The 25368-nt window shown below is 31.7% G+C and overlaps 1 protein-coding gene across 3 annotated transcripts in view; it reads left to right on the forward strand.

Moving 5' to 3' along the window:
• The window catches only part of LOC140439922 (uncharacterized), a 180354-nt gene that overhangs the window by 126646 nt on the left and 28340 nt on the right, over nucleotides 1-25368 (forward strand). The window contains exon 6 of one of the 3 annotated variants that reach the window (XM_072530098.1): nucleotides 16821-16958. The exons of the other annotated variants lie outside the window; for them this stretch is intronic. Coding sequence (XP_072386199.1) covers nucleotides 16821-16958 — 138 coding nt within the window. The remainder of the gene's footprint in view (nucleotides 1-16820; nucleotides 16959-25368) is intronic. 3 annotated transcript variants of the gene reach the window in all.

A 25368-nucleotide genomic window follows, 5' to 3' on the forward strand; every position in this document is an offset into this window, starting at 1 on the left:
TGAATTATAAGAAGCTGATATATGTCATGCATATCTTGTACCAGGGGGTGGTTGGTGGATGTAGCATTAATGAAGTGTATAAAGAAAAGTGAATCAGTGCATATGGCTATGTGTGTGTTTGGATATTGTTGATCATATTTAAAAGCATGTAAGATAGCGAGTCACCAGTGTGGATACTACTTCAAGAAGAAATTTTATAGAGTTCAATGGACTGTGGTACAGTAGTTACAGAACATCTAACTTTACATTAAGTATTTGATGCGTTACTGTAAAGAATTGTTTGTTTTGTTTTTATTTATCAGTTCTAGAGAGAAAAATCTGAATACTGGAAAAGAATAGATAAAAAAATCTTACTGTATTAACACTGGTATCATCCTTGTTAAATTTCTGGTTTAAGTTAAGTTTATAACTTTTAAGATTGTAGAAAATTAGGAAAAAGACTTAAAAGTAAGATTTATGAACATAAAGTTTTATAGTGAAATTGAAATGCACTTAGTCTCGTCGTAACTGGTTACTATATTTTCTATAATAATATGTATATTTCCAATTATTTCGTATATTAGTCAATCAGAATATATTTGAGGTTAATCGTTATATGTGAGACATTACGTTTTTGCAGAAACAAAACCGATTAGAAGCAGAACTTGAGTATGCGCCAGCTAAAAACTGTGGTACTGGGAAAGTATCAAATGTACTACAAAAATGAATCCAGGGAAAATTGATCGCAATTGAATCTTCTATCACAATTTAATTATGCAATTAGTAAATACAGCATTATAAGTATGACACAAAAGATAAAATAAGCAAAGATATACAATTTTGCAAAAATAAGCAAAACAATTCTGAATTAAGCAAGGTTGAAGAAAAAAAATTGCCATTTAGACTGTTGGATTTTAATGCTCGATTTAATCCCTTATACCTTTTTGTATACTGAAAATGTCATGAGATAAGCAAAAAAAAAAGAAATTTTAGAGTCGAATCAACGTAAAATTTTTCGTTTTCACGACCTATCTTTTTTGCAGGTTCCTTATCGTGAAAACTAACAAACTTTCGCGTGGCATGAAGGAGAAAATCACTGATATTGGCCTATCAATATTACATGTTTAGGACATAATTGACACCCTTAGGGCACCAGTACACTTTACCCAAAGTTTTTTAAAATAGAGTCAATACTTCTCTATCTATCCTTAAAATGGCATAAGGGAGAATTTTTTTTAAAGAAGATTTTCTGTACAAAAGAAAATTTAATATCCAGAAAACTTCACAGTTTTCACATATAATTTGACATAATTTCACATATGATTTCATTTTTCAGTACTCTCGAAAGCATAGGGGATAAAACAGTGGTTAAACTTCGTCGGAAATCTGACGGTCTAATAATCTATAAGTAAGCATTACTATAAATCTGAACAAAACATATAAACATATTTTTTATTTGGTAAAAATATGTAAGAAATTTATTCTTATAGCTAATGTTTTTACTGTATTTTATAGTCCAGGTTCTGAGGCTGCTCTCGTTAGAAAATGTTTGAGATTTAGTTTTTTTTTGAGGATTCCTCTTCAAAATTGACTCGTTTAAAAAAATCAGAAGGGTACTTGGCGAATTTTTTGGGCAGAAATTGTTTAAACAATTTTTTTAAACAAATTTCAAAAATCATCTTTTTTGCCCCGGAAAACTTTTATTTAGGTTTTTTGGGTAATTTTATCATAAAAGCACTATTATGGTGTATTTCTGGTATAGATCCTTCAAAGAGGCAGACATTATAAAGAGTTTTTAAGTTTTTTATGATGCATTCGTCTCCTAGTTTGATCATTTCACTTACAATGCGATCTTCTCTAGGTGATTTGCCGTTAACGCTGATTGAATTTACTTTTGAGTTCTATCCGGAATCCTTGATTTAATATTGTTGCAATTTCTACCTCTGGAATGTGATTATCTCGACCATATAATGTTCTATAGTACTATTCGATGATTTTCAGAATATCTTGTTCATATTATCTTGTCTTTAAATTTCGTTTTATAACTTTAAGGCTTTTGTTTTGTTTTATGGTATTAGCTGTTTTTTAAGTGTTAAAGTTCTTTATGTCTTTCTTAACGGCTTTTGAAATAGTTTTGTTTAAATCGTTTAGCTTTGCCATGTTCGTTGTGTCCTTTTATTTTAGTATCTAACTATAGTAGTTATGTAACTTTTATTTCCCTTCATTGTGCATTAGGTTTCTTATGTCTTCTGTTAATTTTTTATTTTTCCTTATTTGCTTCTCTTGGTACTTTATCTGTACCTTCTTTAAAGAGTCTATTAACGTTTCGTTAAGCTGTTTAATATTGGTTTCATCATGTACGTCTTTATGTATGCTCTGAATGAAGAAACAAATATATGAACGGAATATCATATAAAGAGATGTCATATGTAGGATATTATATGGAAAATATTATATAAAGAAACAAAGCAGCAGCAGCAGATTAACATTTTCAAAACCAGAGGACACCAGAAGCAGAGGACGACCACGAATGAGATGGATTGATGATGTGGAAGAAGACCTACAGATTCTAAGGGTTAGAAGATAGAGGGAAGTTGCCAGGAATCGACAGGAGTGGCGACTTCTTTGTGAGCAGGCTAAGATCCAGAACGGATTGTCGAGCCACTTATGATGAAAGCAACACAAGCGTAGAGAGCAAAGTAAAATCAGTTCCAATATACGCCGCGGAAACAAGAGCTAAAACTTACAAAAAATTGATAAGAAATTTCTCTCAGAGATACAATATAGAGTAAAGATACATTAAGAGAAAGTGTACCAGGAAGAATCGAAAAATGGGCAAAAACACATAAAATCAATACAAAAAGGCCACTAGCAAGACCCTCGAAAAGGTGGTAGGACAGTTGGACACCAACATCACAGGAGCTGATACTTTTAAATGCAAATTTTATAAAAATAAGGTATTTTTTTGTTTGAACACTATATTGCTATTTCTAATATTATAAAATTATTAATAAAATATTTGAGAAAGCTACAATGTTGTATTTTATGCTTGGGAATATAATACCTACTATTTAAAGAAAATTACAATAATCTAGTTATTGTCTAAAATAAAAATAAACTACTACTACTATATTTCTTATACATAACTTGTTATTATAAACGATTGCGTTGTTTTTTTGTCAAACAAAAATAGATGTGAATACTTTGAAGATTCTTAAAGCAATACGATTATTTGGCTATTTTTTAATAAATAAAAACGTATTCAGATAAATACACCAATTCTACTTCACTCGTGTATGAAAATATACTAAATGTAGATAACATAAAGACAATATGGTTAAAATAGAATATAAACTTGTTTATGCATGGAAAAATCACAAATAAGTGACAATGAAGTAAAAACAATAAATGTACTTAAAAAGTTAAAGATACTTTTTTCTGTCTTCTTCAATCATATAAAAAATTCAAAAAAAATCGTAACAAATTTAGAAAAGAATCACAAATAGCTCGCACTATTATATAACAGATGTACTAAACTAAATAACATCTAAAATAACTGTTTTGTGTCTACAGTAAAATAAATATGAAAGTTTTAAAACATTAGAAAAATTATTTAAAGGTATTTAAATGTCCACTTCGTACAAGTCCAAATGACCAAATAAAGGACGAAATGGGCCACATAATATCGAATAAAAAACACGTCATCAAGGATATGTCAATTATAAACAAATTTAGTATAGGAAAGTGACCATCTTTTAATCATAGCCAAAGGAAGTTTCAACACAAAAATAAAAAGAAATAGGCTAGTACGTCAAAGACGAGCTCCGACAAAATGTTAAATAAAGCAGTTAAATGAGCAAAAACTGAGAATAGAAATAAAAAAAAGTAATTAAAGAAATATTTCCCAAAATAAAATCGAATAACACTAAATTAAAATAAACTGAAAGGAAATCTATCGAGAAAAGAAAAACCTAACAATGAATGTAGAGAAACAGAAAAAAGAATAAGAAATGATGTACTAGACGATAACATAGAGCTCGTAAAAGAGATACAACAAATTAAAACAAGAATATATTAGAAATCAAGAAGTTCACACAATATTAACAGTAGCAATAAACAAATTAAAAAATTTAAGTTGAGACATACAAAAAGGACATAAGCAAATATCTAACATTATTGAAAAATATTATTCAGAACTATGCTTAAGCCAAGTACCATAACCAGATAAAATATAACTTCACAATATATCTAACGTAGGCGTGGAATTCTTTCCTGTAATAACAAAAGAAGAAATAGAATTAACTTTTTTCCAATAGAAAAAGGACGCACTTCAGGGTAACATGGAATAACGACCGAGATAATCAAAATAGGCAGATAATTCACTTTAGATGTAATAAAAATTGCATTTAACAGTTGCTTTACTATTTAAAAAAATCGCAGAGTCATAACACAACGAACAAATAATCCTCTTGCACAAGAAGAAAGATCACATTAACATGATTAATTATAGAGCAATTAGTCTTTTACCACATCCATATAAGTTAATAATAAAGGGTATAACAAATTAATTAACAAATAAATTGGACTCTTACCGATTCCACAAGGGATGCAGCATTATTGATCATCTTTAATCAGTACGAACACACATAGAAAAATGCCCTGAATATTTCAACTTTAGATGGAATTTGTTAATTATAAAGTAACTTTCGATTCCATGGAATAATGGGCAATCTTTCATGCATTGAATTACGCCAGGAGTGACGCCCGTTATAAAAAGCTCTTAGAAAATATTTACAGGAAAGCAAAATTTAAAGTTAAAATAACTTAAACGCACATACTAATAAGGGGAGGAGTCAAACAAGGAGATACGATATAGCCCGAATTTACACTTACCAAACAGGGTATCTTTAAAAATTAGAATGGGAACAAAAATGTATAAACATAGATGGGCGCTATTTAAATCGTTTGCGTTTTGCAGATAACATTGTACTAATTAGCACCTGAATAGAGGAGTTGCAGCAAATATTACTAGAATTAAAACAAGTATCAGAGAAAGTAGGACTAAAAATGAATATTAAGAAAACTAAGGTAATGTTAACTAAAGAAGTATATACCTATCATAGTTAATGATAAAAATATTGAAAATGTAAAAGCATTTGTTTACTTGGGGCATAAAATAAAACAGAGGAAACAAAATCAGACTTCAGGAAATACAAAAAGAATGAGAATGGGTAGTAATAGATAAACTAAGCTCTATTATAAAAGATCCAAAAGTCCCAATTGATTTAAAACAAAAGGTTTTTGACACATGTATCCTTCCCATAAATTATAGAATATTAAAAGCTATTGAAATATTCATTGTAAATGTTAGCTTATAAGATCATATGAGAAACAAATATCTAAGAAGAAAAAAGTAGATGTTATTAAACCTATCGCACAATCTAAGTGAAAATGGGCAGGACATATGGCAAGACAGTGAAGAGAAGTGGACAAAGGAACTAATACAGTCATAAATGAAGATATAAACGAGGGATAGGAAGACAACCAAAAACATAATTCGACGGCTTTAAACAAAACGCAGGAAGAAACTGGCACCAGATACCCCAAGACAGCAGGCGAACAGTTACAAGGGGAGGCCCATGACCAAGAATGTACCAGAAGAGGCTGCTAAAGAAGAAGAAAAAAAAAGAATGAGACTACTTTAAGGCATATAAAACAAAGAATAATTTAGTTACACGCACATAAGAAAAAGAGAATAAAATAATTGGAAGAATTTCATAAAAAATCTCTTATCTGACATATAGGTTACCACTAATAGGAGGCATATGACTTAAAAATCGACAATCCTCAAATGTGGCATGTTATTGTTAATTTGTGTATTCATACAATAAAAAAGTTGAATGCAGATTATATGAGAGCGTCTGAAATATTACATAATATCACAACTTTGGCCGAACCAAGCGGTTTTTGTACCTGGCAGAAGCACTAGAGAACATATTTTAAACAAAAGTCAAATTGTAGAAAATGCCTAGAAGTTTAACCTAGAATTCAAAATCATTTGATGTAACAGATTCTGTAACAGCAGCCAAGTCAAAGTGGAAAATGAACTTACGGAAAGCTTTTTTGTCAACAAGGGTGTGCGACATGGTTATGTACTGAGTCTCATGCTCTTTAACATATACGGGGATTGGATTACACGACCGGATCGGATGTTTTTGAGAACTAAAAAGGAAGAATCACCATCAAGGGCACCAAGATTAATGTCCTTTTGTATGATGTTGACACTATTATCAACGCTGCATATATAGAAGAATTAGAAAAACTCATACAATAAGTTACAGAAAAAACTTTGGAAGTCAGTCTCCCGATTAACAATCACAAGTCCAAAATATTAATAGTTGACCGACGGAACCCAGAAAAAAAAATAATTTAAATAAAAAGAAAATCTACAACATTAAGACGGTTAATAATTTTACTTATCTCGGCCCTTAATAACAAACCAAGCGAGATGCAGTAAAGAAATTAGAAGAAGAATTTTCTTTGGCCTAACAAGCTATTACAAAACTTACAAATATTTGGAAAAGTTATTTTATGACCCTTAACATCAAAGTACGAATAGTTAAAAAGCCTAATATTCGCTATATTCCTATACGCATCTGAACGTTATAAATTTAAACAAATAGACAGAAAAAATAGACATAGTGTAACCTCGGAAACCTTTTTTGGATGGTGCTAGAAAGGTAACCAATGGAGACACTGCGAACGGCAGCCAGATGGTTGGTGGAGAGCGAGTCGTGGGTTCGAAACTAGCTTTTGGAACCGGTAATGGGTCCAACGGACGAAATAAGTAAAGATAGGATAAAAGATATTAGAAAAGATACAGAAATAAACAAAAAGATAGATGGGTAAAATTACCAAAGATACGATAAGATAGAAACAGGGCACCACTCAATTTTTTTGGGGTTTAAGGAGGAAATTAAGAAACCTTAGAAAAGAAAAATATTTTGGTTCTGAGACCAAACCCAAGAAAAGATCTCAACAGTTAACTATTCAATAAATTTGGTCAACACTCTACATAAACAAGTAATAAATATATTACGTGGACTCCGTCCATCTACTTACCTACGAAACTTAATCGGCCTGATCTTTCTACTGGTCAAAGGTATAGTAATATTTAAAGGTAAAAAGCAAATATTGAGAGTTATGGTTATATCAGGAAACTTGTTAGGAGTCGACAAATAAAATACACACATAAACAAAAACAATATATTCAACAACATAATGATGTCGGTAGCTGAATGTACATAAAAGTAATAAAAATACACCATCAATTATGAAATGGTGGTCTACACATAAAAATAGGCAGTACTATGAATAATAAGTACCTTTACAAATACAACAATATAATAATGCACAGGTTCAATTATCAGCGAAGGAGCCTGATAGTAAGTAAGAAAAAAAAATTCAACCAAAGTTGATTAAAGAAGGTCTCTCTTTGCTGTTTAATGGGCATATCTCGAGACACTGGGTTAAAAATGTATAACAATTATAGCAAATAACAAAAAATAATCAAATCTAAATTTACAAGAATACAAATAGGTTACCAAAATAAAAATTTAACCAAACCGCACCTGGTTAAGTTGATTATCTATCTCACACTGTTATTTAATGATTGAGAACTAAATGTTCGTAATTATTATTTATTGAAATTTCTTAGTAGCTGATGGAAAGTTCGTAAGAAAATATTGAATGTTCTTTAAATTGAATGCAAAAATCAGTAGTTACTCTCAACTACAAGACATAGATGAACTTAGATTCGAGCAGATGATTGAAAAAAAAAATATGATACCATACCATATTATTCACCCAAATAAGTGGAGATACTAAGATTATGGTAACTTACAATAATTCCTGATGACTGCTGCACTAATTCACTGAAGTTAATTTACTTTACTATAATACTTTACTTGTATCCAGCACTGAAGTCAATTAAAATTAAAGGTACTCTATACCAATATTTAATCTAATATGATATTAGATCAACAAACTCAAATATACAAGTGTATACACACTTAGAAAGAAAATGCACAGAGAAGGTAACACAGAGACGATAATATGAGCGAAGCGCCCCACGAGAAGTAAGTCTTTTCTCAACGAGTGCCCACTCAGAAGTGGTTGGTTCCTCCTAAAATTTTACCCAACTACCAAAAAAAAAGGTGAGGGTATCTCCCACTTAAAAATGTTAGGACAGTATCCATTTCTAAGAAGGTAAAATTAAGAGGTAAATAACGGTACCAGCAATTGGATATGAGAAAATTAAAATCCTTTGGATTAGGTTATTATAGAAAGAAAACATTACTACGTGCCCCGATGGTATTTATCAAATTTATCATAAAGGAACCCGGCCTTAAAGCCGGAAGGAATTAACCGAGGATTACCTAAACCGTCGTTTTTAATAAGTCGGTTATTCCGTATTTTGAGGTAGTCGATAGTTTCAATAAAAAATTTGCCTCTGTTAAACCGACCATCAGCATGGGGGTAAAAGAATTAACAATAATTTAATATTTTAATCACAAAAAAAATGTTTCAATAGTAGCTAAAAATACTATCTACTTCTTCGGCCAGAGAAAAAATGGTTTGGATATACTTACAGTGGGTGGCACGAAACTCACAGGCAAGTCTCTACCACCAAGACTTTACCAAAATATTAAAGTTTTATTGCTAAATGTTATGCTTAAAATGAGATACGTGCAATTTCAGTTCTCTGTATTCTATTAAAAAAATATATTGCTGTCAATATAAATATCCAGGTACTTATATTTGTAAACACTCTCAATTGCCTTATTGGTAACTATAAGTTGCACTTTATTAATTATCTTGTGGAGGAATATTCGAAATTTTGTTTTTAAGATTCATATTAAGGTGATACTTTGAGCAAGATGTATAAACCATTTGTACTGGTTTCTGCCATTAATATCTTATCATCCGTATATCTTAGATAAATCGATATTAAGTTCATGCCCTCATGCCACGTTCAAATTTTTGGTTTCCAATAGTATGTTGTCTATTTATGTGTCTTTTATGATTTAGGTTTTTATTATTTTAATATCTCGATTGTCTATTTAATTTTATTTTTAAATTATCACGAGTTATTCATGTCTCATTCTATCAAACGCTTTCATCTTCACAGTTATTGGACTTAGGTCACGATAATAGTAGAAAATATACAGTCATACAATATAATACCTTTTTTTAGACTAGTGGTCGATTAGTAGTTCGGTATGTATATATAGGTTAGTATAGTGTAGTTTGTCTTTTCTATAAGTTATTTTTAATTGGTATATTTAAGTCAACTTTCATTTCTTCTATTCTTATTTAACCCTATCTTTTATATCTCTTTCTATATATTCCCTTCGTTGTTAAAGTTTTGCCTCTCTCTTTTCACTACTTTACTAGTTTCTTTGACTTCATTGAAATCATTATCTTGTTATCTTGTACTCTTTTAAATGCTCAGTATTTTTTACGAAGCCCTCTTTCATTTCATTTATCTTCTTTTATAGTTTTTGGATATATCTGACTTTATCTGTGTTTTTTATGTTTTTAATCTTTTTCCTTAAGTGCATCAGTTCAAGTACTTTTTGTTTCATCAAGCACATGTTTTGTCATTAAGAAATTATTTTTAGTTTGCTTTAATTATTTGTATTATTGTGTTATTAATGTTGTAAGATTCATTGTTCATAGTTTTCCTCTTCTATAATATTGTTTTCGGTTGAAATAAGTTCGTAAATTCTTCTGTTTACCATATTAATAACTTATTTATATCGTGATTTATATTATGATTTTTCTGGGACTTTATGGGTTTATTATTTTAGAGTTAGCCTGATTATATTGCAGGGTTATGAGAAGCTATGTCGATCCCTGTATAAGTCTTATCGGATTTTATGCAGTTTCTTACTATTTTTGCTTCTATGTATTTACAGAGTTTTCAGCTGTGTAATCTTCTATCTCATAGCTTGTAAAATGTTTTTGTGATTAACACTTTTCTCTCGTGTATAAACTCAACTAGTTTATCACTTCTTGCTAATCAAACCTTCGCATTTTCCTTTGCTTTTTTTGTCATTTCGATATCTTATTAAGATAAGTATTTCATTTCTCTTGCTAGGTTTTAATACTCGACAAATTTTTAATACTTGAACAATTTAATATAACAAATATTTTTTTATCTTTCCTTATTTTGGGATATGGGTGCATAGACTTATATTCATTTTTATTTCTGATATTTGCACCTTTAGCTAGAATACTTTATAATACTCTGATAAAGGAACAAAACTGATAATTGATTAGAGAATATTGATCTTTATGCGATCTAATTTGGTTGTTAAGTTTTGAAGTTTATCCATGTTGCAATTTTTATACACTTCTCGGAATTTTTTAGCATCTTCTGACTATTGAAGATCTGTAGCTGATTAAGAGCCTTCCTGTTTGTTTTATTTATCACGATGATTTTATTGAGAAAAGTTAATAGAGTATTTTCTCATTGCTTTTTCCATTGCTGTTCAAACGCCTTTCTTTGGTGACAGTTGACTTAAATAGTAATTAAATAAAATAATATTATTATACCTCATTAAAGAAAAATTGCAAAACGAAACAGAATTGTGTAGAGAATTTAATCAGATCCTATTAGTTGATTTGTAATATTTTCAACACTTATATTACAAAATAATTTTTTCATAAATTTTTAATGTCGTTCCTTATTTGGATCTTAAAATATTTACAAAAAGTTAAAAAAACAGATAGCCGATCTACAGAACGACCGTTAGTCACTGATATATCATGAAATACATAAAACTAAATCACGACTGCATAATGGTGCACTATATAAAGGAAAACAGTCCTTGAAAGTACTTTCTACTGACGTTGTAGTCATTCACTTCGACATATTATTCATATTTTTTTAATTCTCGAACAAACTTCAATGGTGTCATTGGGTTTTTTCTTCAGAATAATTAGCGATTGTCAATGAGGTCAGTTTTAGCAAGGATATTAATTTACATTTAATAAAATTCGAAGGTTTGGTTGTTTTAAAAAACAACGTTTTAAATAAACTCATTGTGTATTGAAACAAGACAATTAACTAAAATATTAATATGTTTTGTTATTAACCATAGCTGGATAATCTAGCGTGGTGTCTATAAAAACTGGTAAATTAATAAACTCTTCTATTTCAGTCTTTTTTTGGTTTCTGATCTTAAAAGTTATACTCCATTCATGGTTCATAACAGAAGAATAACTAAACGTACAACTATAAAATATAATAATAGAGACGAAATCCTATCTATAACTAGATATTTAATTAAGATTAAAACATATGTAAGTTTTTGTATGAGTTTTTATTTATCACCAATTCACAACCTGAAAAAAATGTTACAAACTGTGCTTTCTGTTTATTGCAAAAAAGAATTGTGTATTTAGTCCTGAATAAACAGAGTTTTTACCAATTTTTGTAGTGTTTTATATAGTTGGAATATAATATTGTTATTTAAATTATTTGTTTCTTTTTTGGAGCATCATGTATAAAATATAATATATATATATATATATATATATATATATATATATATATATATATATATATATATATATATATATATATATATATATAGATATATGTGTGTACATAAATTGCGATCACATCTATGACATCATTTTCGTTTCTCGAATCCTACCGCTTTCTATCTCGCCAGTCGCCATCCACTCTGTATATTCCTTTCTGGTCTCCACCCTATCATTTTCTTTGACCAGATATCTCCGTGCATACGGCCCCTATGTCCGTACCATCTCAAACGCTTGACTGCAATAGTGTCAATTATTGTTGTCTCAATACCCATTCTTGCCCGAATCTAGTTATTTACTATTTTGCCGTGAACTTTTATCCTACAATAACGTCTCTAAATTGTTTAAATTATTTTCTGTTGAACACACAAATGCTTTGTCAACTGCCCTCCTTGTATTAACTTTTTAATTTCTGTCTCACTAGAGCCTTCGTGAGTAAAACTTCATGATACTTGTATGACTCAACATTCCTAATTTACAGTGATCTAGCACTAGAATATAACAAGATATTCAGTATTTTCTATACTAAGCGTCAAACTCCAAGCTTTATACTTTTTATCAAATTTTCTGATCTTGTGTCTTCCATCATGCTCATCGCCAGCTTGTATACCTGGTCGTCAGCAGGGGCAAAGTGAAAAGTTTGCCAACATCTATAAATATACCCATGTCTCCATCGTCGTAGTGGTAAATTTAAATAAATTTTAAATAAGGTTAAAGCTATTGCAACCTTGTATTAAACCTTTAGTAATTGGAAATTCTTCAGAAAGCTTTTTTGTGACATTGACACTACCTGTTATATCCGTATACATATTTTTAACAGTTTGTGGTATCTACCATTTTACTAATTTTTTACCACTTTCTAATAAATTCCTCACATAGCATCTAAAAGAGCCACTCACAAGTCTATAATTTTTGCACGTAAAACATTTTAAATGAAAAAAAAGTAAAAATATAAAAGAACCCTTCAGAAATTCATGCTGATATGGAGTAATATTTTTATTGTTACGACAATTTTGTGAGAATTATATTTATTGAGAAGGTAAAATAGCATACCAAACTTATCGTTTTGGATTTGAAGCTGACGCTAGAGCAAATAGCTGGAATGAGAAAGAAATAGCAGCTGCCTTGGTAGTGTCGCCTCGAGGACAAGCAGTGACTGTCTTGTTTTTCTCCAGGATACACTTAGTTATACCTTTCTCCTCTTAAAATTTAGAGACAATATATGGTCAGCAGCATCTAAAGCAGGTTTTTCAAAGTCAGCTGAAAGTTCTATATCAAGAACATAACAAAAACCTGCAAGAATTTGATGCCAATATCAAAAGATTATTACATTTATCTCAGGCACCTAAAGATTTTCTGGAACAAATTGGTATACTTTCATTCATAGATGAACTACAGGATATCGAAATGCAACAAGCTCTCAGATTACATCACAAAACACTAAATGGAGCACTAATTTCAGCCCAGGAGTATAAAGTGGCAAACATCGTTTGAGGATGTTACCCAAAATTAAAAGTAACTCAAGTTTGGTTGTTACCTCTTAGGGCGTAAGGTTTTCTTCTTCAGGATGGTAAATTGTACGTTCCCTTAAAAAATGTAATCCTTTATCATCGAATCCTTTGGTACTCTAAGAGTTACAGCCAGTTTGTTTGATTCGTTTGATCCTCTTTTTGCAAGTTGATCTGGTTTTTCGTTGTCTTCGGTGCCCTAGTGTCTTGGTAGATAGACAAGCTCAATTTTGTTCTGGTCCCCCAGTTCATCCAGTTCTGTGATGCAGTCCCACACCAACCTAGACGTCACTTCTTGACATACCAGTGCCTTCAGTGCCGCTTGATTGTCAGACAATATACAAATCTGCTCTTTTATAAGAGCTCTCTCATTATTTTCCTTTAAACATTGCAGTATCACATAAATCTCAGCTTGAAAAACAGTGCAGTTTTTTTTTCTATACATTCCTGTCTAAAATAGACACCCCATATGAATTCTTAAAATTGTATTTTTTTGTTATGTGATCTGGTCATTAAAAATGTCCTTCATCACAGTCCTTGGGATACTCATTTGCCCTGTATTTTCATTGCAATGTTTCGGTGATTCTTTTATTCTTTAGGCTTCCAATATTGCTTCTCCTTGAATATCAAATGCAAGAGAGGCAGACCTAGTAGAGCCTTAATAGCTGCTATTGGAGTAATACGGCATTAGTTATCCCCATACACGCAAGTCTTTGAATTCTTGCATTCGTAGCGGTAACCACATTAGCTTGATGTCTCATGTGCTAAAGTCATGTACTAAAAGTCACCCATAACCGAATATATCATAAACTGGACATAGACGATAATGATACACAATTTGGTTTTCGCAAAGGCTTAGGAATGCGTGAAGCTCTTTTTTTATTTAATATATTGATACAAAGATGCCTGTATGTCAACCAAGATTATACGCATGTTTTATTGACTATAATAAAGCATTCGATAAAGTACGACATGAGCAATTAATGAATGTCCTGAAATCAAAGAAGATTGACTACAACGACCTTAGGATCATATCAAATTTATACTATAAACAGCGAGCAAAAGTACGTGTTAACAAACAGCTGACAGAAGAAATTAAAATTAGACGTGGAGTGAGACAGCGATGCGTATTGTCGCCAATTCTTTTTAATGCCTACTCCGAAGAGATCCTGAAAAAAATCTCTTGAGGGTGAAACAGCATTAGATGTGCGGACGACACTGTGATCTTAGCCGAAAATATTGAAGATCTTCAGAGCCTGGTGACCAGAATAGCGGAGTACGGAAAAGAGTACGGTCTAACAATGAACGTCAAGAAGACGAAATTTATGAGAATATCAAAAACTTAAAGAAATAACTTATAGAACCAGTACAAAGATTCCAGTATCTTGGTAAGTGGATAACGAACGACCTTGACCACGAGGTCGAAATACGTGCTCGTATAGAATATGCTAGGTCCGCATTTCAACGAATGAAAAAATTCCTAATAAACTCTACGTTATCGTTGGATATCCGATACCAATTTGTAAAAACGTTTATTTATTCCAAATTGCTATATGGAGTGGAAACATGGACTCTCGGAATTACAAGTATGAGTTTGCCTTTGAGATGTGGGTTTTTTGAAGGATGCTGAATATCTCTTAGACAGAGCACGTGACCAACAACGAGGTGCTAGAGGGTGCTGGGTACTGAGAGAGAACTCCTAAATATTGTAAAAAACAGAAAAACGAGTTATCTAGGACATATTTACAGAGGAGAAAAATACAACTTTCTACGACTTATAATGGAAGAGAAAGTGGAAGGAAGAAGAGGTCCAGGAAGAAGAAAATGCTCCTGGTTGAAGAATGTAAGAGACTGGACAGGCATGGATACACATTCGATACTAATAACAGCTCAAGATACAGAGCAATTTGCTGTAGTTATAGCCAACCTTCACTAATGGAGAAGGCACCTTAAGAAGAAGAAAGAAATAACGAGAATCTTCTAATAAACGGAACCAACGTCGAACAAGTGGACAAATATGCATATCTGGGAACAATGATTAACTTCACAAACGATTAAATTCAGGAGATCAAAATCAGAATAGAAAAGGCTACAGCAAATTTCAACAAAATGAGAAGAGTGCTATGTACGAGTGATTTAAAATTGAAACTAAGAGTTAGCTTGGCGAGGTGCTATGTTTTTTCGACTTTGTTTTATGGAATGGAATCTTGGACCTTAAATGCGACATCAATGAAAAAACTGGAATCATTCGAGCTGTGGGTGTATAGAAGAATTCTGAAAATATCGTGGACAGAACACGCTACAAACAGAGAGGTTTTGAGAAGGATGAATAAAGAAATAGAAATTTTAAATACAATTAAAACAAGAAAATTGGAACATCTCGGACATTTTACATGTCGCGAGAAAAACACCTTGCTCCAACTGATTATGCAGGGAAAGGTCCAAGGAAAGGGAAGCATAGGAAGGCGTAAAATGTCATGGCTGCGCAACCTGAGAGAGTGGTACGGATGTATATCAAATGAACTTTTCAGAGCAGCCGTCTTAAAAGTCCGAATAACTATGATGATTGCAGACATCCGCCACGGAGATGGCACTTAAAGAAGATAAGTCCATTGTCTCACTAGTTCTAGGGCTTTGTTCATGCGATCTCTGACTACCGTATTGTACTTTCCTTGCGATGTGATTACCAAATCATTTGAATATCCAATTGTTTTGTGTCCATTTGCATTTAAAGTTCCTATTAGTCGGTCCATCACCAGATTCCACTGTAGTGAAAACAGAATCCCCCTGCGAACATCCTTTCTCGACTTGGGCCAACACGGTCTCTCTAGTGGTATTTACCACTCTATTCCTGAGCATAGATTTTATTCAGTTTAAACATATGTCCTCGATTTAGAATCCCTACTCAGCGAATTGATATAAAACAACATATTATAAAAGTTAAAAGAAAGTGTACATTATGCCAGCTCAACTATATACTAGCGAAACATGTATTATAACCAAACCATACCTAAGCAAAGTATGGTTTGGAAAACATATGAAAAAATACTTTGAAGATATACTTTATAAGGAATAAAAAGAGAGTCGCAAAAATGAACATCTTTATAACCAATAAAAGGAAGAGTAGGTAAAATAAAACGATTAGAACAAAACGATCAAATAGCTGGTACACTTCTAGTGAATAGAGAGTTAAGATCAATTAAATTGATAACATTAAAAATTTCACCAGAAAAAAAAAATAAAAAGTAGAAGAGCCAGAAGGTATTAGGAAGATACAGATAGGTGAAATAAAGATACAGATAAATAAAGTTTTGGAAGTGATAAGTAATTAAGAAAAATGAAAAAGATGACACAGCTATAAAAACAGTTTTAATTTGTCTATGTTTATACACTTGTTTTCGAAAATGTACATAATATGCATATATTATATCCAATCTGTATTTTGGGTTTGAAAGTCAATTTACTTTACATATTGTTCTTACAATTTTTTTTGTTGTAAACTTTTAATAATCACAAATATTTGTTACGTTATTTTTTTAATTTTAGTTGTAATTTGTTGTAAACATTTATTCCCAGGTAAATAGCCGACTGATTTGAAAAGTATTAAATTTCCTTGTACAAATTTGAGTTATATTTCAAATAAACAAATTAATGTACCTTGTTGAAACCATAATTAGAAGAAAAAGCATTTCTTTCGAATAAACATAATTAAGCTTTTAGAACACAGCTGATCGTGCTGCCCGAATGGTGGGCACTATCTACAGAATGGTAGCTGGTACACAACACTTTGGATGGACTTCTGATCCTAACGGAACTCCAGAAACCACAGACCATCTTGCAGCTCAATCTTCTACCGCTGTACAGGTACCTAAAGACACTGTCACCAAGGTTTATAAATCAGGTCTTACAGATTGGGAGATTGTAGAGTTGCAGCACTAGTGTATATATATTTTAATGTAAAAATGTACAAATGTACATAGCACATAACATGATCATAAGTTTTAATAGCAATTTATAGTTTATATCAGTACTTAATCTATAATGTGATTAAAGCATCTATCATTCCGTTGTCTTTCTATTTGTTTTGGTGCAAATACCATCCAATATCTAAAATATTTCAAAAAGTAAACCTTTGACATATTCTTCTTCTTTTAATAGACGTTCGGAAGATTTTAAAACAAATTTTTATTTTCTCTCCATCGTTTAGGATTATCCTAATATTCCACGACTAATAGGTCTTACATACCTATTTGGCAATATAATCTTGTTACAATTAACCTCAAAACCAGTGGATATAAACCTGATTCACTTTTATGCGCTCAGAGCTATCAGTGGTGAAGATCAACTAGGGAAAATTTTAAGTATTATAAAGATAGGAATTATGTGAAAAATAAGGTAATTAGTGGAATTACTATTAAAATAAACAATTTGGATGCCAAAGTAAGAAACGGTAAACCGAAAAAAACTGTTGGCCACTTTGGACTTAAACAACACTTAGGACATTGTTTAATATAATTCTACATAGAGAACAAGCTATGTTTGTAACGTTTTTTACACTATAAGTATTATGTATACATTTACATAAACCACATATCACGAGTATTTAAAGGAGCATATTTCCCATCCGATCGTGACTTATTTATAAACACCTAACGATAAACAGTGCAAGTCATGGCACCATCAATTAAGCAAGCCTTGTAAAATTGTATTAAGAATACTGCACTAGAGTATTTGCAATAAAATGGAAAAATAATAAGATGCAATACAATTTGGTTTCAGAAACAACCCTGGAATCAGAGATGCACTAAGCAATTTTCAGGTCATGGTTCTAGAATACCTTTAAATGAAACTGAATAATTAACAGATGGGAATTGAGCAGAAAGATTTTGGATAATTCAAAATTTGTAATGGCACCAATATGCAAAGTTTCCAATTGGTAAAAATACAATGGAAATAGTGCAGAGACACTATGTGGAGTGACTCGTCCGTGTATTTTATCGCCTCTGCTTTTTACCGTATATTTTAAATTTATCTCCAGAAAGACTTTCACAAATTAACATCAATATTCTAAAATACGTAGCTAATGTGTAATCGTCTACTTCCAACAAAAAAGACTTGCAACTACTCATAAACAGGATGACCGAAGCATGCAAAGAATATTACTTAAAAGCAAACAATCCCAAGGTCAAATTCATGACTGTCCGCAAAACAATACGACCAATAATAATCAGAATGTCTAAAATATAGCTGGACAGTTAAAAACATCACTTATTTTGGGCGCTAGTGTTAATGGCAACTAGGAATACAAAAATACGCAATGAAATGAGAATAAGCAGAAAGCCAGAGCTGTCTTCTATAAAATAAAGGGAATGTTCGTAAATATATGTAAATAAATATTGTTTTAAGGCATTGCTTTCCTGTATTTAATTTCCAACGTGCTCTGTATTGTGTACTGGGTACTATGCTTCGTTAAATTGTCTTTCTTTTCTAGCCATGTCTACATTGTCTCAGAGATTGTATAACAACTACAAATCAGACTAATACGCTACTAAATATTTTGCATATTGCTGGACGGAGTGTAAGATCGCTCCATTCAGTTTATCCGCTAGGGACACTACGTATAAGCTAGATGAAGTGAAAAGAAATAAATTACTTCACAAAATAAAAAAAATCAAAATAATTAAAACAATTAGCATTTGAAAGCTGAACGATTTCGTGCACTTGATGAGATATCCAGACAAGTATAGCCTTATACATTTGATAGTACAGACCAACACCATAGGAAGAAGAGACCCAGGTCGTAGAAAACAACATGGCTCGAAAATATCTTCAGAGAAAATTATTATTAAACAAGGTACAGTGCTAGAAAAAGAAAAATAGATCTATTTTTGATTATTCTTGTATTATTTTATTGTTTCTTACTCGTAACAAAAAAAGTTTTATTACTCTTTCTCTCTATGTCCTCCTCTTTAAATATTTTCTCTTTGTTTATATTTGATCATATCCTAAAAATTTTTTATAATAGTATTTTGTTTCTAGTTCGTTGTTATCGTACCATCTATATCATTATAGCTTGTAATTTCTTAATTATTAATACTCGAATGTAATTGACTCTTATCTTATCCAACCCTGTCTTCTTCAACCTCACCAAATCTGCAAACCGCACTTTCTGTCAGCCTGATTATATTCATGTGCCTTTGAGGTAATAGTGTCCTGTTAGGAGATCAACGATAACTCACAGATAATTTCTATTCATATCTATTAGATCTTTGGATCTCTTCTTTAAAGATCCATTTATAAAAGACTTCGGTTATTTAAGACTCAGTTATTTATAACAGTGGTTTTCTTTCATCTGGTCGACCTATTCCAATATCGTTCTTTTGGCTATGGTAATTTCTATGCTAACTGAAGGTTCTGGCCCTTTAACTGTTTTTTGCTTCTCCCCTGGTAAGAAATTGTGCTGTTTTATTCTCTTTAATACCAGTATATTTAGGCCCCCAAAGTAAACTTACTTTGTTAATTTTTCCGTTCCGAATTAGATTCTGCAGATAGTTTTAAATTGACGGTGTCAATTCGATTTAATTCCAGTGCCTTAAATGCCATCTGGATATTTAATATAATAGAGTAAGATCCCAGAGCGATCAGACATAACTTATTTTCACACAGATGAAACCTTAGAGTCTGAGTAGCGTCTCGTGTGCTTTGAATACCTGCGTATTTATGAAACTTGCTGAGTGACACCTGGGCAGGTACCAGGTGAGAAAGGTAACTAAAAATAAGAGCTATTTAACTTAAATTTACATAACTGATTTTTATACATATTTTGTAGAATATCATTTTGAAAATACTGTAATAAGTGTCAGACACTTGTCATGGACCAGAACTTTTGTCAGACGCTTTAAAGCTCCACTAAAATTAAATGAACTTTACTTACTTTTACATGTCTGATTTTTAAATATAGATGCAAAAATATTTAATCGGATCGAAAACAGTAAGTATTCTTAATGTATTTGAATTTTTTAATCTGAGGCTCATGCGCACAGCACTCTCGCACTTATACTTCTGGTTAAAGAATTTTTGTGTTTGAGGGATGTTTGGTCATTTTAATTTGTCTGACTGATTAAATATAACTTTATTATAGTTCCATTAATAACATATTTAAAAATCAGACATGTAAAAGTAAGTAAAGTTCATTTAATTTTAGTGGAGCTTTAAAACGTCTGACAAAAGTTTTGGTCCATGACAAGTGTCTGACACTTATTACAGTATTTTCAAAATAATATTCTACAAAATATGTATAAAAATCAGTTATGTAAATTTAAGTTGAATAGCTCTTATTTTTAGTTACCTTTCTCACCTGGTACCTGCCCATGTGTCACTCAGCGAGTTTCATAAATACGCAGGTATTCAAAGCACACGAGACGCTACTCAGACTCTAAGGTTTCATCTGTGTGAAAATAAGTTATGTCTGATCTCTCTGGGATCTTGGACAATAACTTTTATAGGTTTGTTCCTGCATTTCATATTTATTAGTTCCGGAAGTTACATCTCTATAGAAGAAATTGCCGCTTGCAAGATTGGAGTGATTATCTAGGCTTTCACTAAAACTTAGCCTTGGTTTTCCTCCGTATACTCCAGCTCGTTCTTCATATTCTAAAAGTCATTTTACTTGACCCCCAGTCGTCTCTTCCCGGAAACAAGATGGTAAATGGCTTTTTCAAATAATATTTATCTTATCCGCCTTCTATTTTCTTATATCTTCGCCTCCTTATCCAACCATATATGTAATGGAGGAAGGTCAAGTATAACCTCTATGGAGGCGGTTCGGTTGACATGCTTAATCGCTCCTGTTACAATTAAGCATGCTTGTCATTGAAGCCAAATCGACTTCTCCATGGTGGCCTTTTGTTGGTATTTAGACCACCATATCAGTGCAAATCTCCTTTAACATGTCCAAAAAAAAAACGTTTGCTTTGTGTTGTTGGATATTCTTTACAGATGCGCGTTCCGTGTAAGCTGCTTATAGTATTACTCCAAGATATTTGATCCTAATCGTCTTTCTGACAGTTTTCTCAAACAGAGCGAAAATATGGATGTTATGACAGGTTCTGTCTCCCTATGAAACTGGTTACTACTGTTTTACTGAGAATGGCAGAGAGTTTTTCCTTGTAGCAATATTTTTTTAGCTTTTTCCCATTTTTTAATTACCATAATTAATAGATCATCTGCATAATCCTACATTTCTACCTTCTGCCTTTAAAGAGCGAGATCAGGTCATCCACCAGACTTGACTAAAGGAAGGGAGAAAGCACTCTTCCTTACGGGCATCCCTTAGCTGTGTTAGCCAGAAACTCCTCTTCTTGCAGGTCTATTAGAATATTGACTAGTCTTGTGCACACTATTGGCTTGCTTTTGATCCAGTTGCATACGGTAGTTGATATCACTTTTGATGCTGCTGCATCATTAAGAGAATTTGTTGGTGAAATAATAAATGCACGTTCTTTATCTAAAACGTCGTTTAGCGTAATTAACGGTGGAAAATTGAAATAATAAAATGATGTTTACGAAAATTTTCCATAAAAGATGGTGTCTACCACATTATTAGATGAATTTCATATCAAACGTCCGCCGATTTATTTGAATACTTTACTAAAGTATCATAAGAATAATATACAATGTTTCGAGCAAGGTGATGGAGTTAAGAATATGAATTATTTATCTTATTTATCTAACTCTAAATTCTGCTACCTTCACTTTCTTTACTTACTCCATAGTACAATCAATAGACGTTAATTTTTGGTATACCGCTTTTTTCTTTTATAATATTGTTAACAAGTTTTAAAATTCCGTACAACTTGTTTCTAGTTTATAGCGTTTTCTCTAGTTTTAATTTTTTAGGTTTATTATGCGGCTGTATTAATTCAAAACGATGCATTTCTTCGAAGACTTAATGCACTTAAAGTATTAATTACTAGAATAAACAAAATCTTTAAGCTATCTATTTTCTTAATTAATTCTCTAGTCACAGTAGTTTAATATTTTTCTGCTCTCTACTTTTTTTACGCTTTTTTTTCGGTCTGCAGTTATTAATATATTGCATTGATGCGATAATACAAATTACTTTAAAGACTTGATGCAAGCAAAGTGCTAATTATTAGAATAAACTAAACCTATTGTACATAGCTTGTGAAAATATTGTGTAAGGCAATAATGTTTAATAAAAAATACTAGTAAAACATCAGAAAATTCAATTTAAAATACTTCCTACATATATGCAATTTTTATGCAAGCTCCTATTTACTTTTCAATTAACTAGACAAAAGATTTCAAAACTGATGCATAAATTTAAATGAACTAATAAGAATATATATACAGTGTGTCAATTTTAAACGTTACAATGGGCTATATCTCACGAACAAAAGTTAATATCGAAAAATGCTAGAAACTGGTTCTAGGATAGTAACGAGCAACTAAAATGACATGAAAGAGAACTCACCCCCATCAATCCCCTAAGCCCCACTTACCACAACCAAAAAAATTTAAATTGCAAACCCCTACTTGTGATACTTCATTGAAAAGACTTGTTGAAAAGACATTGAAAAAAAATGTTATCCTATGATATAAATAATAATTATACAGGGTGAAGCAATAATTGTGAAACTTTGGCTTAAATGGAAAATTTAATGAGTTTTGTGTTGATTCTGTTGATTACTCTGTATAATTATTGTTTAATTCTTAATTATTGTTTAATAATTATAGAGGGTGTTAATATGAGCCGGCTTACTATGACTTTTATATTTGTAATGCTATCTCCCGGACTATTATTTTTAATGATATGTAAGTGCCAGTCGGAATTTTTTTTTTGTTAAATAAAAACTTAATTTGCCGTTTTTGCAAAACTAGTTAAAAACATTTGTTTTTTGGGTTCTGTCAGATTTAATAATTTTTGGTTTATTTGAGAATTTTAAATGTCATTACCATTAGTTTTCATTATTTGTACCGTTCGCGTCATAAAAAACTGGTACAACTCTTATAACCAAAAACCGTGTTTTTTAAGTTGTGTACGTTGGCCTTGTCACATGTGTCATTCTAATTTCTAGGGCACGGTTGCCAGTTCAACGAAAATATTATATGAAACCAGCTAAAAGCAGGGCTGTGCGATAGACCGCCAGTTTTGAGTATACTAAAAACTAAAACATTATCGAACATTGTCTATCAGTCAGCCACATTTATTTAAACATGCATCCTAAAAAATTCTCCTATTACTATTGTAATTTTCCATAATCTCAATTAAGTACCCATACATTGATTTGTGTTTTATTATAATTTATGAAAATATTTCAATTCAAAAATAATGATAGATAATCAATCTAAGACATAACTTTAAATTATTTTAATAAAACACTTCAGTGATCAGTGAGATATTGGATTGTAACTGTCACGTTTTGAAAAGCGTTTTTTCGTCCCGGATATTTTATAGCTTATAATACGTAGGATAAAGTATAATGTTAGTTTTTCACATTTATTGTTCTTGTAATAAATAATAATTTAATTTTGGTAGTTTGCCTGTTACTAAACTTATTGACACAAAATACAACTCGTATTCGGTAGGTAATTGAAGTATAAAATTACAGTATATGCATTCCAATGTTCCCTGTGCCAATACCCTAGGTTTGAAGATCCTTCAAACATTTTGGATATTAGCTCAACCCTATCTCTTGTTATTAAATTTATTAGATACGGTTTTTTGTTGTTAATGTTAAACATAATACCTATCTAAAAACTTTGTACATTTTTGAACGTTATTTTTTATATATTTAGATTTTGTGCAATTTCGTTATCTGTGATGGCAACAACGAATTGATTCATGGACCATTGTGTCCAGTCTGAACACAGGTTTACATTGGGAAAAAAAAGTGTACCAGTTTTATATGACGGGAAGTGTACGATCGGTACTATCATTCAGCTGTAGTTGTCACGATGGTTTACAATATATCTGAACGCGTGGAGATCATTTTCATATTTTTCTCCCAGAACCAGTGGTATTTACAAACAGCTCAAATATTTCGTGAAAGGCATACGGACAAAAATGTAAGTCACGTGTACGTCCGCAATTTACTTGAAAAGTTTAGAGAAACAGGATCGGTGCAAAATAAAAAAAGGAATGCCCCAAGATCACTGAATGAAGCATAACAAATTGAAGTCCTTGGAAATTTTGCAATAGAGCTTACTGGATCAACACGTCAAGTATCTGCGATGACAGGACTTTCACATGAGTCAAGTAGACAGGTGTTGAAATTACATAAGTTTCACCGTACAAAACACATATTCTATTAAGAACTAGGAGATGATGATCCAGACCGACGAATTGAGTTTTGTGAACTCATGAAAGAATTCGCGTTAAACCGAGAATGTTAAAAAATATTTGTTTCACTGATGAATATACTTTTATGCTGAATGGTAATGTAAATAAACAAAACTGTCGGCACTGGAGTTATGCGAACCCGCATGGATTCAGAGAAAGTCACACTCAATATCCTGGAAAACTGAATGTTTGAACAGGAATATTAGACGATGCTCTAATTGGCCCCTTGGTCATACCAGTAAGTGACGACATTTATTTCAATATGCTGGAAAACACCATCGAACCTTTAATTCTGCATAAATTAGAGAATCAAAGGGACGATCAAGGCAACCAAGCACCTCCCCACTATGCAGCTCCAGTTAGGCACTGGTTGGATACTAATTATCTGAACAAATAGATTGGAAGAAGAGGTCCTATTAAGTGGCCACCGAGGTCACTAGACTTATCGCCACCTGACTTTTTTCTATGGGGTTACCTCAAGTCAGTTATTTATAAAACTCAACCTGCGTCACTTGTAAAATTGCGAGAAAGAATTACGCAAGCATGTCGCGCTATTACTACAACATTTGCCAAATTTCGTGCAGAATTTGAAAATAGGCTGTGTTATTGTTTACAAAACAACGGAACCCACTTTGAACCTTTACTTAATTGACATTTTTAACAAATTTGTAGTTCAACAAAAACCTCATTAAATTTTCCATTTAAGCCAAGTTTCACAGTTATTGCCTCACCCTGTAGAATTATTATTTATGCCATAAGATAGCATTTTTTAGAGTCTTTTTAATGATGTATCACAAGTAGGGGTTTGCAATTTAAACTTTTCTGGTTGTGGTGGGTGGGGCCTAGGGGATTGATGGGGATGAGTTTTCTTTCATGTTATTTTAGTTCCCCGTTACTATCCTA

Source organism: Diabrotica undecimpunctata, chromosome 4, assembly GCF_040954645.1.
Source record: "Diabrotica undecimpunctata isolate CICGRU chromosome 4, icDiaUnde3, whole genome shotgun sequence".
Taxonomy (NCBI): domain Eukaryota; kingdom Metazoa; phylum Arthropoda; class Insecta; order Coleoptera; family Chrysomelidae; genus Diabrotica; species Diabrotica undecimpunctata.